The sequence below is a fragment of the Typopeltis vanoorti genome, chromosome 15, assembly GCF_054136105.1.
Source record: "Typopeltis vanoorti isolate ZY-2024b chromosome 15, IOZ_Tvanoo_1.0, whole genome shotgun sequence".
NCBI classification, from domain to species: Eukaryota; Metazoa; Arthropoda; class Arachnida; order Uropygi; family Thelyphonidae; genus Typopeltis; species Typopeltis vanoorti.
The window spans coordinates 76,585,999-76,603,109 of NC_143563.1; the positions used below are offsets into that span (position 1 = coordinate 76,585,999).

The 17,111-nt window shown below is 35.2% G+C and overlaps 1 protein-coding gene across 2 annotated transcripts in view; it reads right to left on the reverse strand.

The window, feature by feature from the left end:
• LOC150098908 (stAR-related lipid transfer protein 3-like) overlaps positions 1 to 17,111 on the reverse strand; it is a 201,737-nt gene that overhangs the window by 69,571 nt on the left and 115,055 nt on the right. For both annotated transcript variants that reach the window (XM_090405028.1, XM_090405027.1), the window contains exon 9: positions 5,250 to 5,345. In XM_090405028.1, coding sequence (XP_090261154.1) covers positions 5,250 to 5,345 — 96 coding nt within the window. The remainder of the gene's footprint in view (positions 1 to 5,249; positions 5,346 to 17,111) is intronic.

The window sequence follows — 17,111 nt, forward strand, 5'->3', positions numbered from 1 at the left end:
GCTTTATTATTGTAGTACCTTCCAAGGTGGAAGAGGTTCTGATCTCTACAGTATGTTTGGATGTCCTTGATGGTTATCACTCATACAGCATGCTGGAAGATGGCAGGGGAGGAGACAGAAATAGGTATCTAGAAGCAGCCACCTCAGACCCTCAATAAGCAAAGGTGGTAATGTTTCACTGAACAATGATCATCCATCTAGCAGGTCTAGTTAGCATTCTCACTAACTAGGAAGTTATCCTTTTACAGTGGAAATGCTAGCTAAAGTTGCCAGAGCCACTTTGGTGAAAACAGGCAACACTTTGCAAAAGTGGGGTTGCCTTGACCAGGAGATACTATATATTGTGAATCACTGGTTCATAATGGCCCCCTGGCAAGTAGACCAGTTATGAACATACTTCAAGCATAAACTCTGTTTGCTCATGACTGGGTGAAGGATTAAAACAAGAATATAATTTCTTGTCTAGTATAATTTACTTTGCAAATAAACAGAAAACCTTTCAAAAACTATCTCTGACCCATAGCAGCTTCATAATATGATTACACATTTTACTATTTGTACAGAAACACGAGGGTTGTTTGAAAAGTTTGGTAAAAAATAAGTTAAACATATTTTTTTGGAAAAAAATCACCTTTATTTCTCAACGTAGTCTCCATCAAGGTCTACACATCTGGTCCAGTGAGTTTCCAATTTTTTCATCCAATCTAAAAAAGTAGGATTTGTCAAATTGTGCAAAATAGTCATTGACAGCCTTGACGACATCCTCGTTCGAAGAAAATTTTCCCCATCGAGCTACATTTTTAAGTTTGGGAACAAGAAGAAGTCACAGGGGGCCAAGTCTGGGGAATAAGTGGATGTGGAACCAATTCGAACCTCAATTCGTGCAATTTTGCCATTGCGACAGCCGATGTGTTGGAAGGTGCATCATCTTGATAAATTGCACTTTCTTGTGCACTACTCTTGGCCGTTTTTTCTTCAGTTTTTCTTTTAAACGGGCCAATAATGATACATAATAGACTCCTTTAATATAATTAACGGCTATTTTAGCCTGTTTTTGTTTAGGAGTGTCCATTGGCTAACATAACTCAGAAGGGGTATATATATATTTCAGGGCATTATGGGCGAGTATAGAAGGCAATTATGGCAGAATAAAAAATGTGGAAAAATTTGTACATACCTTGTTTTTGATTTTGATTTTTTTTTATTTGAATTTAAAGATGCCTTCTAAATCCAAGCTCTTGTTGAAAGGTTGTATGTAAACGAAGGGGGGGGAGAGAACATGGGGATGTGCTTGAGACACGGGAAATAAGTTTGGGAACCCGGGTTACTATTAATAATATATATATAAATATATATATATATATTATTTTGTTGTGGGGAGGGGGGGAAAGAAGGGGAAGGGTATCCTTATGTGGAAACTGGGGCAATGGTTTACGGGGTGTGGACCGTTTCGGTCATTGTCTGACCATCGTCAGAACTTTGTGGGAATGACTGTAGGGCTATGTCAAGGCTGCAAGATGTATCTCCCAAATTTGGGCATTTGTTGTTGCTAAATGGCCGGAGGCATGGCTTAATTTGTAAGTTTTGGAACATCCAACCGGAAATTAGGTAGGGGCGGTGGATGTTGATAGAATTTCCACCGCCCCTACCCAATTTCCGAATGTTGGACGTTCCAAAACTTACAAATTAAGCCACGCTTCCGGCCATTTAGCGACAACAAATGCCCAAATTTGGCAGATACATCGTGCAGCCTTGACATAGCCCTACAGTCATTCCCACAAAGTTCCGACGATGGTCAGACGATGACCGAAACGGTCCACACCCCGTAAACCCTTGCCCCAGTTTCCACATAAGGATACCCTTCCCCTTCTTCCCCTCCCTCTCCCCACAACAAAATAATATATATATATTTATATATATATTATTAATAGTAACCCGGGTTCCCAAACTTATTTCCCGCGTCTCAAGCACATCCCCATGTTCTCTCCCCCCCGTTTACATACAACCTTTCAACAAGAGCTTGGATTTAGAAGGCATCTTTAAACCAAAAACAAGGTATGTACAAATTTTTCCACGTTTTTTATTCTGCCATAATTATTATTATTATTATTATTATTCCTGATACCTCAAAGGAGTCCGAAGACTCATCGCGGGAGGACAACTTCAACTAATTGCCTTCTATACTCACCCATAATGCCCTAAAATATATACATACCCCTTCTGAGTTATGTTAGCCAATGTATTAAATATAAGGGACACTCCTAAACAAAAGCCATTAATTATATTAATAGTGTTTAAGAGGAGTAGCATGGGATTTTCCCAGAAATATACTTAGACTCCTGTTATTGTTTACCCTTTTCCAAATAGTCTATCATGATAATTCCATGGGAATCCCAAAAAACAGTGGTCATTACCTTCCCAGCTGACAAAACGGGGTTCGCTTTTTTTGGTGCTCTTTCACTGGGCATTGTCCAGTTTTGACTGCTGCTTGGACTCATGTGGTGAATCCAAGTTTCATCTACAGTCACGAATTGATGCAAAAAAAAATCCCGTGATTTACGATTAAACATTGCCAAACACTGTATTGAAACGTCTTTTTGCATGCATTTTTGATCAACAGTCAACAATTGCGGCACTCATTGCACACACACAGCTTTTTCATGCAGGATGCCTACAACTCAATAATCTCATACACCTTCACTCGGCAGTATTCCATAACAATACCATGGATTTTGTCAATCACTTCCTTCATAGTGACCTCAGTCGGAGGTCTGGAGCGCACTTCATCTTAGATAGGCTTATGACCATGTTTAAACTCATTTATCCAAAAATAAATAGTCTCTAATGCTGGTACAGAGTCCCCATGAACTGCATCTAATTCGGCTTTGATCTGCGTGGCAGTCCACTTCTTCAAATAAAAGTGTTTTATCACTGCATGAAACTCGTTTTTCTAAATTTTTATGAAAAATGTGAACACGGTCATTTTAATTGTTTGCAAAATGAGAACTATGCATCGCACGTGGCTAAAATTTTGCCAGGGATCATGAAAAAGATGATACATGCCAACACTGGTATGAATAAACGCATTGTCTTGCCGTCTATTGGAAATTTACCAAACTTTTCAAACAACTCTCATATAACTTCTGTGTTAATTTAACCTCAATATCTTCCTGGGTTTAGTTCCCACTGATGATGTTTTGATAATGTTCATCTTTGGGTTTCCTGGAAGGAGCATTTCTGCTCAGTGATAGGTTTTTTGTCTACCACTAGGTGGAGCCACTGCCAAGTGTCCCAGGAATAATGGACCTAGTGATATTTTTGGATCACTTCACTAATCCAAATGGATCCTGCAATCTCCTGGTTTCTTTTTTTCTCACTGTTAATTCTTTAAATCCAGCCTAGTTGGTCGAGTGGTTAGTATATCAGCTCTCCAGCAAAGGCTGAAGGGTTTGAATCCCGTCGTGGGCATGTATTTTTGTGATTGTCTGTGAAAATACTAGTGGTGGTGGGCAGTAGATGGCACTGGTGTAAATGATGAGGTTCGCTGTAGTTGGTGGAGACAGAGCTGTAGAGTAGGTGTCCACCCACGATGAGTCTTTGGACTCTCTGGAGATGTCATGTAATAATAATAATAATAATAATAATAATAATGAAGAATGATTATGGGAAGATGAAGCTATGGGATGAAATGGTAGATTGGTAACTGCTTTTGATGACAGAGTTCAGGTATTCAATGAGGTTTAAAAGAATCTTTTATATCACTCTGTGTTTTTGAAGATGAGCCCCACAACACACTATATTCAAATGCATAACATCTTATATGGGGGGAATTCCATGCAAATTTAAATAAAATTCTTGTGTTAGTGACTAACATGCCATGAGCAGAAATGTAATAATGGTAACTTAGGCATCTATCATTAGCACTACCTTTTATCTCTTTCCACATGTTCTTCAAAACATTTCTGTAGGTTTGTGATTCTAATAAGTTTTTCTTTGCATCAGTAAATTTTTTTCTTTCTTCATCATTAGCATATTTCCATCTTTATACATGCACCAACTATTTTCTTCAACTGTTGATCCTGATGCTTGACATAATTTTATTTTTGAAATGTCAGATCTTCAACTATTTCGATTCTCAATGTAATCAGATAATGTATTATTTTAATTTCCTGTTTATAAAGAAGTTGTACTTATTTGTAGTGAATCTACATAGTGCTAAATCAATAAATATATCAAGTGCAAAAAAGAGCAAATCAGCAAATTTAATATGTGAATATTAAATATGTGAGCAATTTCAACTATGAAAGAGTTGATATGATAGGCTTCACAATATATGCATCCACAGAGGACTGTTATAAGACCTTAGGAAAACATCTACACCTCTTTCAATAATTCCCTTCCCCATTCTTCCATAAGAGTTCTTCAAAGAACCTACTAATGCGATCTTAACATATGATAGCTTAAATATGAACAAAGGAAGAATCAAGCTAAATTATATATGACATATGGCATCCTTGCAAGACAATGTTTGTTTTATATTTCATCATTCAATCTCTCTCTCTCTTTCCAACCTAATGATTTGTATATTTTGGTCACCTGTTTAGATTTAAAAGTTACTCAACTATTGTTTTTAAACCTCTTGTGCATTTTTCTTTTCAATGTAATTCAAATCTTCTGTAGTTTTGTATCCTAGATTGAGTGAAGATATTGTTAGCATTGATTGATCATGTAATAAATAAGACATTTGTGCATACTCTCCCTCCATGCAAATTTAAGTAAAATTCTTGTGTTAGTGACTAACATGCCACGAGCAGAAATGTAATAACGGTAACTTAGGCATCTATCATTAGCACTACCTTTTATCTCTTTCCACATGTTCTTCAAAACATTTCTGTAGGTTTGTAATTCTAATAAGTTTTTCTTTACATCAGTAAATTTTTTCTTTCATTATTAGCATATTTCCATCTTTATACAACTGCACCAACTATTTTCTTCAACTGTTGATCCTGATGCTTGACCTTATTTTATTTATTTTACTTTTGAAATGTCAGATCTTCAACTATTTCGATTGTCAATGTAATCAGATAATGTATTATTTTCATTTCCTGTTTATAAAGAAGTTGTACTTATTTGGAGTGAATCTACACAATGCTAAATCAATAAATATATCAAGTGCAAAAAATAGCAAATCAGCAAATTTATAAATTTCACTGTCAACAATTCTGATTAAAAAATTAATGTGGTCTTACCCTAATTGTTTTTACTGTTGGATTCCACTTTGGCACTTCTTCTCCATTATGGTACAGTTCATGCAAAAGTTTATCAGGTGATATTTCAGCCATGCCCTAAGGGGAAATATATATATATATATATATACACACACACAAAAAAATATTTACAGATTTAAAATAATGTGCAGAAATAAATAGTAAAAAAAATTTTGTAAGATGTTTGCAATCATAAATTTCTTCACATTAAGAAAAAATAATTTCAACAATCATTTCAACACATCTTATTTTGAAGAAAAGTCTTTAAAAAGAAAGGGGAGGGGTGATTAAAGCATTTAAGATAAATAAAAATACTCATATTCCAGAAGCCTGTTAAGGATCTTTCTTCAAAATCTAATTGTACTTTTCAAACTGATTATAATACACATAACTTTTGATATAAACTATTACAAGTATACTAAGTTTCTGCCTAGCTTCTTAAAGAGTTTGACTACCTATCAGATCAGTGAAACTTGAATAAGCCTTTAACATAATTTGAAGATCTATCTTGTCTTTTAAGTTGTATAACAGCATTTGTGTATGGCCAACATGTTGATTAACTGTATCACAGAAGCATTTTATAAGAGTTCATTTTATTTTAGTACAATTCAAATGTAATAAAATGTTTTGAAAAGCCTTGTCATATGGTGTGCATTTGTAGAATTATGGACTGGATTTGAAGACAGAATGACATACAATGCTGGGAGATTGTATTTAAAAAGGAGTTAGTGGACTGCACTTGAACAGATTCAAAGTTAGAGGTCTCAAGAAAGCTTTGATCACTGAGAGTGTGGAAGAATGAATTCAGGGAACTAAGCTATGTAGGTGTATGTGCAGACACCCATGTGGCAAGTGAGTGTGAAAATAACCAAAAATTGCAGAACCCACTCTCTGAAAGGACAACAAAATTGATCAGGATTATTAAAAGAAAAACTAAACAGTATTGTAGAAGAACAGAATGGATTCCGAAAAGGCATAGACTCAATTTTCATTCTAAAAATATTAATTGAAAGCAAAGAGAATTTAGAACAGAACCATTGACTATAAAAAAAGCCTTCAATAAAATTAATAGACAAAATGTATTTAAAATAATAACCATTCTAAATACAGTCATACCCCGACTTATGCGAATCCAGAGTTACGCGGTTTCTTATATGTACGTATTCTCATCACGCCTCACCACTAGTTGCATCTTTCTGGCGCCGGCCGCATTCATCAGTGTCGCACATGTTGTGAACAAGCACTGACGTGTTTCGTGCGGTCTCCATTCATACACGATTTTTATAGTCTACAAGCCTTGCGATTGTTTAATGTTATGTTCTTGATAAAAATTTTATCACATAAAAAATAATAATGTCGCCCAAAAGAAGCAAGTCCGATTCTTCTACAGCTAGCAAGAAAAGAAAAAGATTCAAAGCGTACTACACATGCCGTTCGTTTGCAAGTCTGAATGAAGCTATGAGACAAAATGAGCAACTGTCTGTTAAAGAGTTTTGGAAACGGTTTAATGTTTTAGATGCTGTAAGGATTATCAGAGATTCTTGGGGTGTCTCCGATATTGGAGACGAAACCTCAGATCCAGTTTTACCAGAAAAGCACATGACAATTGCAAAATTAACAGAAGGTCTCAGCTTAATTAAGAAAGGTTTACAGATTTTGGAGGACATAGATTCTAACGAGGAATGAATTGTAGCCACAAGGCAAGGAATAAAAAAATCACTGGCTTGCTATGAAGAAATTTTGCATGACAAGAAAAAGACATTACGCCGTCAGACGAATCTATTAGATTTTATGAAACCATCGACATCGAAATAACTTTCTTTTTTTTATGTATGGAAAACTACAATTATGATTATATTTTTTAAGAAATGTAGGTGTTTTTGTAAACCTTTGGTCCCAATTGTATGTTTGTATATATAAATTACATGCAAAATTATACCCCGAGTTACGCGAATTCGACTTACGAGCTTTTCGTTGGTCCCACCTACCGCGTAACTTCGGGGTATCACTGTATATCAAAACAGCTCTTACAGTCCATTCAAGAAATATGGACAGGAAATAAAAACAGTAACCAAATTAGAACAAATATCAAAATGGAAAGACATATCAAGAGGAGTATGGCAAGGGTGTACCCTATCACCTCTGCTTTTTCTGGAAACAGCATTACCCATTTGATACACAAATAAATCCAAAAATAAAGATAGTTACACTATTATTTGCAAATGATCCAATTGTATTAGCTACATCAGAAGATGATCTACAGCGATCAGCAAAATTATTAAATGAAATTTCAGAATAATATAATAGGATATCAAAAGTGAAGATAATGGGCTTTCAAAGGAGAAAACTCAATAAGAAGTAAAATAGTGATTGATAATAAATATTAGAACAAATAAATACGTTCAAATATCTGGAGTGCAACTTATACGAAGATGAAAAAGATATAGAAATCATGATTTGAGAGATAAGAAGTATTCTATGAGGGAGGATGTAAAAGAGTTATTAGAAGAGGCAAACTGAAGAGCAAGAAGATGAGATTGTAAGTCTCCTACCATGCTATGATAGAGGCAAACTGAGGAGGAGGGCATTGATAGCCAATGAGTCTATATGTAGATTGTACAAAAGGAATGCTGTAGAATTTGTGGATCTGTGGTCTCTGTTTGACGAAGGTCTCTCCAAACACCTAACACCATTCAGATGCAGTCCACCAAACATGCTGACATGCAAATTTAGGGAAACTTAAGCAATTAGAGTGGAAGCAATTGAGTTTGTGTGAAGGCACCTATGAAGAGAGTGAGTGTGAGAATGACCAAGTGAGAAATCTAGTCTATCAAGCAAAAATATTGAATAGTGTAGTCAATTGGAAGTAAAGGTGGGTGGAGGAATAAAGGGATGTTGTCGTTTCTATATACTAATGCCAGCAGTATCAGGAACAAGAGGGAGGAGTTTTTGGCATTGGTTAGTGCAACCTTGCCAAAAGTTATAGACATTAGTGAGACTTGGCTAACAGCAGATGATGTAGTTACAGGGATTGAATGGGAAGGATTTAGTATTTTCAGGGAAGATAGAATATAGAAGATAGGATGGGGAAGGAGTATTGCTGATGATAGCAGATGAATTGCAAACAAAAACAATAGGAGACAGGAGGGAGAGTGGCTGTTCATTTGAAGCAATCTGGTGTGAGATTAAGACCAATTAGACAAAATATACAGTTGGTTGTTGCTATAGGCCAGGGAGTTCCACAGATGATCTGGAAGACATGTAATGCCAAATTAGTACAATGGATACAGGTCAAGTGATTATTCAAATACATAATTACTTGAGGCAGCATGTGATGTTGAGGACTAGGGGTGGGAGAGTATTGGACCTGGTCATAGGATCAGAAGAGCTTTTCATAACCAAGGTGACAACATTGCCTCCAATTGGTGAAACTGACAATGCGGTCTTGACTTGGGAGATTGCAAAACATGAAATACACCTATTCTTCATGCAAAACATGAAGAATAGGGGTATTTGTGGAATTACAAGGCAGGTGATTATGGCATGTTTAGGAAAAAGCTTAAATCTGTACCATGGCATAAAACACTGCAGAATATGGATGTTAGTAGTGCACGTGATACTGTTTAGAGTCATCTAGAGGAAGCAGTATTAAATTGTATATCTAGGGTAAGAAGGGTTAATCGGGTAGGAGTTAGATAAGTACTCCTTCCATCTTTCCGAAATTTCTTCCCTATCTATAAGTATATTCCCCCGTTTATTTTTGATAATTGTACTTCTTGTCTTGTTTTTCTGGCTTATTCCTTTTATAATGTTAAAAGCTTTATCGATTCTCCCAGTCTTTATTAGATCTTCTATTTCTTCACATTTCTTTGTATATCATTGTTCTTTTGTATATAATAAATAACGGAAAAACACGTAGAAATATTATTTAATGGTATAATTTTCGCCCGTGTGTCACAGGCATCTTCAGTACAATTAGGCACAAAAATCAAACATTAACTGACAATTCCAAAAAGCGCCACCTAAGTAGCTGGTGTAAGATAACTAAAAAGGTCAATAACTTTCCTAAAAAAAAAAAAAATAAAAAAAAATAAAAAAAAAAAATTTAATACAATAAAAAGTTAGGAAAGATTAGCTGATTTGTAAAGTACTATCTCCCATAAAGGGGATAGACGTAAGCCGTCGGATCTGTTTAAGTTAGGAGAATGAAGTAGAGTTTCACATGCTTCTTTATAAAGGCGTTCCATGAGAAACTGACTTTTGTGAAGAACTCTTGTCTTTTTCCAATGAACTCTGTGTCTAGTGAAGATGGCATGTTCTGCAAGTCCAGACTTTTCAGGTTTAAAGTATTCAATATAAGATTGGTGTTCTTCTAGCCGAATGGAGGCAGATCTTCCCGTTTGTCCGAAATAACATAATCCACAAGAGCACGGAATCTGGTAGACACCTGGATGATTAAGATGTGGAAGCTTGTCCTTTGGAGAAGCGAGAAAGGTGGAGATTTTTCTAAACGGTCGAAAGGCAACAAAAATATTCAGTGGTTTTAAAATTTTTGCTATACGTTCACTGATGCCTTGTATATAAGGGATGGTAATGCGCGTTATTTCCTCTGTGTTTGAAGAGGGAGACATATTAAATCTACTCAAAGTTCTTTTAATGAAGTAATTCTTATAGCCATTAGATAGAAAGGAAGAAGTTATATATCGTATTTCTTTCTGTAAAAGATCGTCTGTAGAACAAAAGGAGTGGGCCCGATGAACCAGTGTTTTAATAGTTCCTGCCTTTTGACTGGGATGGTGATGAGATTCCGCATGGATATAATGGCCTGTATGAGTCTTCTTTCTATAAACAGAGAAATGTAGGTTACCATCTGGTTGGCGAAGAATTAGAAGATCTAAAAAGGCTAACTGCTTATTTGATTCTACTTCTAGGGTAAACTTGATCCTAGGATGAAATGCGTTTAACTTATTGAGAAATTGTTGAAGTTCATCAGAAGAGCCATTCCATACAGCAAAAATGTCATCGACATATCTGAACCAATGAGTAGGTCTGGGAGAAATATTGTCAAAGATACGTTGTTCAAAATGTTCCATAAAGAAATTGGAGATAGCAGGAGAGAGAGGATTACCCATTGCTGTTCCTTCAATTTGTTGATACAACTTATTTTTAAAAGAAAAATAACCAGAATTTATTACAAAATCAAATAAGTTTACAATGTCTGAAGGAAATTCCTGTTGTAGTAATTCAATACTTTCCGAAAGAGGCACATTTGTAAATAAAGAAACAACATCTAAACTGATCATGATATCAGAAACGTCCAAATGAAGATCTGAAATTTTATTTTTAAAATCCAAAGTATTTTTTATATAAGTATCAGTTCTTCTAGTTGAAGAGGAGAGTAAATTAGATAAAAATTTTGAGATTTTGTAAGTTGGGCAACCTATACAATCTACGACTGGTCTTAACGGAATGCCTGGTTTATGAACTTTTGGAAGACCATACAATCTAGGTGGACGACCGAAGAAGGTTTTAAGTTTTTTCTTTTGATCTTCATTCCATGTAGATACATTATCTATAAGAGAATCAAGTCTCTTCAATTGACTCCGGGTAGGATCCGATGTAAGAGGCCTATAAGTTGAATAGTCGCGAAGTAAAAGAGACATTTTTCTCTCATATTCCTTCCTATCTTGAATCACTACAGCCTTCCCCTTATCAGCTTTCGTAATTATTAAATTATTGTTATTCTTCAGTGATTTCAATGCTTTAAATTCAGAGTAAGAAAGATTAGGACGAGGAGGCTTGGCATGAAAAAGAATTTGTGCACATTCAAAACGTAATCTGTTGGCTGTTTTTTGGGATAAGGATCGAATACCCCTGTCTATGTTATGAAAAAAATCCATAATAGGCACCTTATTCGGCGTAACAGCGAAATCATATCCTTTCGATAAAACAAAACGTTCACAGTCTGTTAGTGGACGTCCGGAAACATTTATGACTACTTTATCTATATCAATAGTATTATTACTGGATCTAGGTAAGCTGACTAGTGATTCAAATTTGCGTTTGAATCACTAGTCAGCTCGTGACAAGCTGATCCTCTTTCGGAAAGTATTGAATTACTACAACAGGAATTTCCTTCAGACATTGTAAACTTATTTGATTTTGTAATAAATTCTGGTTATTTTTCTTTTAAAAATAAGTTGTATCAACAAATTGAAGGAACAGCAATGGGTAATCCTCTCTCTCCTGCTATCTCCAATTTCTTTATGGAACATTTTGAACAACGTATCTTTGACAATATTTCTCCCAGACCTACTCATTGGTTCAGATATGTCGATGACATTTTTGCTGTATGGAATGGCTCTTCTGATGAACTTCAACAATTTCTCAATAAGTTAAACGCATTTCATCCTAGGATCAAGTTTACCCTAGAAGTAGAATCAAATAAGCAGTTAGCCTTTTTAGATCTTCTAATTCTTCGCCAACCAGATGGTAACCTACATTTCTCTGTTTATAGAAAGAAGACTCATACAGGCCATTATATCCATGCGGAATCTCATCACCATCCCAGTCAAAAGGCAGGAACTATTAAAACACTGGTTCATCGGGCCCACTCCTTTTGTTCTACAGACGATCTTTTACAGAAAGAAATACGATATATAACTTCTTCCTTTCTATCTAATGGCTATAAGAATTACTTCATTAAAAGAACTTTGAGTAGATTTAATATGTCTCCCTCTTCAAACACAGAGGAAATAACGCGCATTACCATCCCTTATATACAAGGCATCAGTGAACGTATAGCAAAAATTTTAAAACCACTGAATATTTTTGTTGCCTTTCGACCGTTTAGAAAAATCTCCACCTTTCTCGCTTCTCCAAAGGACAAGCTTCCACATCTTAATCATCCAGGTGTCTACCAGATTCCGTGCTCTTGTGGATTATGTTATTTCGGACAAACGGGAAGATCTGCCTCCATTCGGCTAGAAGAACACCAATCTTATATTGAATACTTTAAACCTGAAAAGTCTGGACTTGCAGAACATGCCATCTTCACTAGACACAGAGTTCATTGGAAAAAGACAAGAGTTCTTCACAAAAGTCAGTTTCTCATGGAACGCCTTTATAAAGAAGCATGTGAAACTCTACTTCATTCTCCTAACTTAAACAGATCCGACGGCTTACGTCTATCCCCTTTATGGGAGATAGTACTTTACAAATCAGCTAATCTTTCCTAACTTTTTATTGTATTAAATTTTTTTTTTTATTTTATTTTTTATTTATTTATTTATTTTTTTATTTTTTTTTTATTTTAGGAAAGTTATTGACCTTTTTAGTTATCTTACACCAGCTACTTAGGTGGCGCTTTTTGGAATTGTCAGTTAATGTTCGATTTTTTTTGTGCCTAATTGTACTGAAGATGCCTGTGACACACGGGTGAAAATTATACCATTAAATAATATTTCTACGTGAGTTTTTCCGTTATTTATTATATATAGTTATGTCTACTCACGGTTTACCTCTTTTAAAAGTTATTGTTCTTTTGATTCTTTACACTTTCTATTTATCATATTTTTTATGTTTATATTTGTCTTTGCTTTCTTCCTTTAGGGAGGTTTTGTATTTTCTTCTTTCATCTATTAGATCTAGAATGTCCTAGGTGATCCATGGCTGTTCCTTAATCCTATGCAGTCATTGGCAGCTTTGATGATTGTATCCTTCAAATTAGTCGATTTTTCCACTGTTTTTCTTTTTCTCTCTCTCCTCGGTTTTAATGCTTTCATCAGTTTGCTGTTTATGTCTATGGTTTTCCTCTGTTTTCAGGTTATGTTCCATTTGGGCATTTTCCTTGGTTATGACAGCTTTTTAAATTTCAGATTACATTTCAATAAAACCAAATTGTGGTCATCGTCAACATCAGCTCCCAGGTAACTTTTGTATGATTTTAAATGATTTTTAAATCTATTTTTGTCAGAATATAATCTGGTACCTTCCTATATCCCGTGGCATTTTCCAAGTATACCTTCTTCTTTTTGGTACCTCATACCAGGTATTAGTAATGATCAGATTGAATTGGTGCCAGAACTCTAAAAGTCTATCCCCTCTTTCATTTTTACATCCAAATCCATACTTTCCACTTCTCTACCATCTTTGCCTTCACCAATGACTGCATTCCAATCACCCATGATAATAAGATTATCTTCCTTTTTGATGAGTTTGATTAGATTCTCAATATCTACATATACTCTCTCAACTTCATCATCACTGTGGTCGCTAGTAAGCATGTAAGCTTGTATTATTATAATATTTGTTGGTTTTGCTTCTAGTTTTACCATTATCAGTCTGCTACTACATTTTACTGAGTTGATTACTTTTCTTCCCCATTCCTTATTGAGAACCGCTGCAACTCCATTTTTTGTTGTTGTCTCATTACCTGAATAAATGATTCTATAATCACCACTCCAAAAGTTTCCAGTCCCATTTCATCTCATTTTACTAATTCCCAATATGGCTATTTTTGATCTATCTATTTCTCTCTTCAAATTTTCCAATTTGTAGGAGGGTTCCCACATTCCACATCCCAATGAATGAACAAGGATTTCGCAGGTTACGACCTGGGAAAGCCTTGCTTCTTCCCCTGCCATGCACAAGTATTGAGCCATTGTGTGCCTTACTATCTTTTAGAATATCCATCCATAGAGAAAAATAGAACAAGGTTGTATCTGTATCCCCTTGCCTTCCTTGTCCAACAATAGCCTTCTAGAGAGGCTCAGTGTGCTAGCCGTTTCTCATTCATGATTATCTGCCTACCACTGTATCTTTTGCACCGTTGTCACTTATGGTGATCTTCCGCTGATTAGGATGAAAGTTGTTGCTGCCCCAATTTCCAGTGGGCTGCAACTTATTGAATGGCGATTACATGTCGCATCCCTATCAGTGGAAATGTGTGACTTTTTATAGAGATAACCATGCCACTGTCTATCTCACCACTTCCTGTTGGTAGATGCCATCCCACTGCCCACGACTGCTTATTCACAGGTTTCCCTGTTTATTCGCAGCCAACCTCTGTATTCAGAGGTTCTCTTATCCGCAACCTGGGGACATGCTTGGTAACATGGGACCCATGCCCCATGACGCCAATATTATCAGATCTTATATTTCAGTCTTCTAAGATACTTATTATTATATCAATCAACCTAGATATTTGTTTCCTCTGGATATTTTTTCCTGCCAACATGGCAAAGAGCACGTTTTGTTACCCTTTTCAATCCCCTATTCTGTTTAAGTGACCATACCACCTGAGATTAGCTTTGCTAGCACACTTCTGAATGCTAACAATGTCAAGTTCTTTTCTAATAACCACATTTATAATATGATACTACCACTGACATTTGTTCACTCCCCTAATCTCTTTCTCAGAACTCTCATAGCCGTAGTCTCCAGTCATTGATCGAATGTTTTATTTCTAACCCAGCTCTCAGATCCATAAGTTAAATTTTATTTGAACACTATCTTATATACAGCTAGTTTAGTGTTTTCACTAATTTCTGTCTTATTCAGTTGACTTCCTACCACACCAGCTTTGCTAATTCTGTTGTCTATTTCCATATTTAATTTGTCTTCTTCACTAAAATTATCCCTAAATAGCTGAAATGTTTTACTTATTGTATAGTTTTCTCCATTCAGGATGCAGTTGATGTTGTCACTGTTTCTGCCTATTTTCTTTGTCTTTTTATTGCTAAATGTCATACCAAATTCATTACAACAGTTATTCAATTTAATCAGAGAATCTTGCATACTTGTACTGGGTTTATCTAGAATTATATCATCTGCATAACAGCTGAGATTAACATTGCCATTTTGATATCAGAATTAATACCACTTTCTTTCATAATGTGATCCATAAAGATGATAAATAACAGTGGAGATAGTGAGAGTTTTTCCACTTAGTTATACTATAAATTAAAGATGCTAAGAAATTGTATTCTTGGTTTAATCCTTTATCTAAGTGTAAGTAAACAAAGTTTGTGTGTGAAGTAACTTCATGACTGGGAACTCACATATAGAGGCTAATGACGTCACGCCTAGGTCTGGCTTCCACTGATGAAACCTCGATAAAGGTCAAAACCAGTATAGGAGTCGCCTTTCCCATAATGCATAGCATTATACATGTCCATAAGGATATGTGCTTTGCATTATAGGATACTAAGGCAAGTGATGCAAGGTCATTAGCCTCTATGTATGAGATTAATGTGCAAACTTTGTTTACTTACACTTGGATAAAAGATTAAACCAAGAATATAATTTCTTGGCATCTTTAATTTAACAGTGGAGATAATGTGCACCCTTGCCGCACACCTGATTTAACATCAGGCCATCTTCTTGTTCCTCCTTCAAATTTTAACTGCTAATTATAACTCAAAGATAGACTGTATTGCATCTAAATGCAGTCTAGATTACATATGAAAATGAAAAAGATATAAACCTAAAAAATGCAAAATATTTAAAAATAACAGGTGTAATTAACTATATTTAAACTTAACCTAGTCCAAAAACAAACCAAACTAAAAGTATACAATATATTACCCTACCAGTCCTATTGTATGGAAGTGAAATCTTGACAATAAAACAAAAAGACAAAGATTAGTAACAGCTGAAATGAAGTTCATGAGAAAAATTGCAAAGTATATTCTATTAGATCACAAAAGAAATTATGAAACAATTGAATCAGTAATTGAAAAAATAAAAAAATATATAAACATAAATGGGTGGAACACGTTGAAAGAATGAAAACAGAAAGATTGCCAAAACAAGTTTTAAATTATAAACCATTAGGAAAAGCAACACCGGGATGTCCTCTAAAGAGATTCAACTATGACTTCTAAGGCCAAAACAGGCCACTCTAGGTCTAAATCCTTGAAAAGTGTGATGATGAACATCATTACTTCATTTGGGTGATGTATATAGTGATACTTCAGAAAACCAATTATGCAATAATTTAAATTCAGTATAAATTCATTTCCTTGTTTATGATTAGGCATAATGCAGCATTCTGTGGCTTGTCTAATAGAGCCCTTGCTTCATCAGTGTTCACTTATTCAAATTGCATTGGGGTTTGTTTTTATTATTTTATGAGTGCTGAGGAACTGAATTACATAGTTTATCAAGTAGATAAGAAAGGAGTGGATACGATTATAAAGAATGTTATGATAGCAACAGTGAAATTAGAAACTGAAAGATAAGTTTTTTGAAAATGATTTGGTGACATTTATTTCATTTTTAGTGAATAACTATTTTTATAAGTGTTTGGTTCTAAGTGCTGTTACTTTTACTCCATGTTTTTTTGTTTATTATGGGACTGTTGTAAAAGATAATAATGGTAGGCAAATTTAACATGGAAACAAATATCTTGCTGTGTGTATGAATAAGTGGGAGTGATAAATGTATTCAATGTGAAGGGTCAAAGATTTGTGGAAAGAGAGTGAGACTGGTGAGCATGTGTGTAGGAAATGTTTCAAAAGTGAATGCCAGAAATGTAAGGAGAGAAAGAAGTGTGACAGTAGAGAGATGAATGACAAAAGGTGAGAAAATGAGTATGAATGTTGACATGGTGGTTGTTAAGCAAAGTGCTGGGAGTGAGTGAGGAGCACACACTGGTGTGAGTGATAGCAAGAATAATGAAATGGCAGAAAATGAAGAGAGACAGATGGAATGAGAGAGAGAGAGAGTGTGCTTAGATGGAGTCCTTCACAAGACAAAATGTCAGAATTGTTGAAGAAATGCCTGGCAAGTGGTGACAGAGAAGCAAAAGAAGGGAGAAATGCAGAGGAAGAGAAAGCAGCA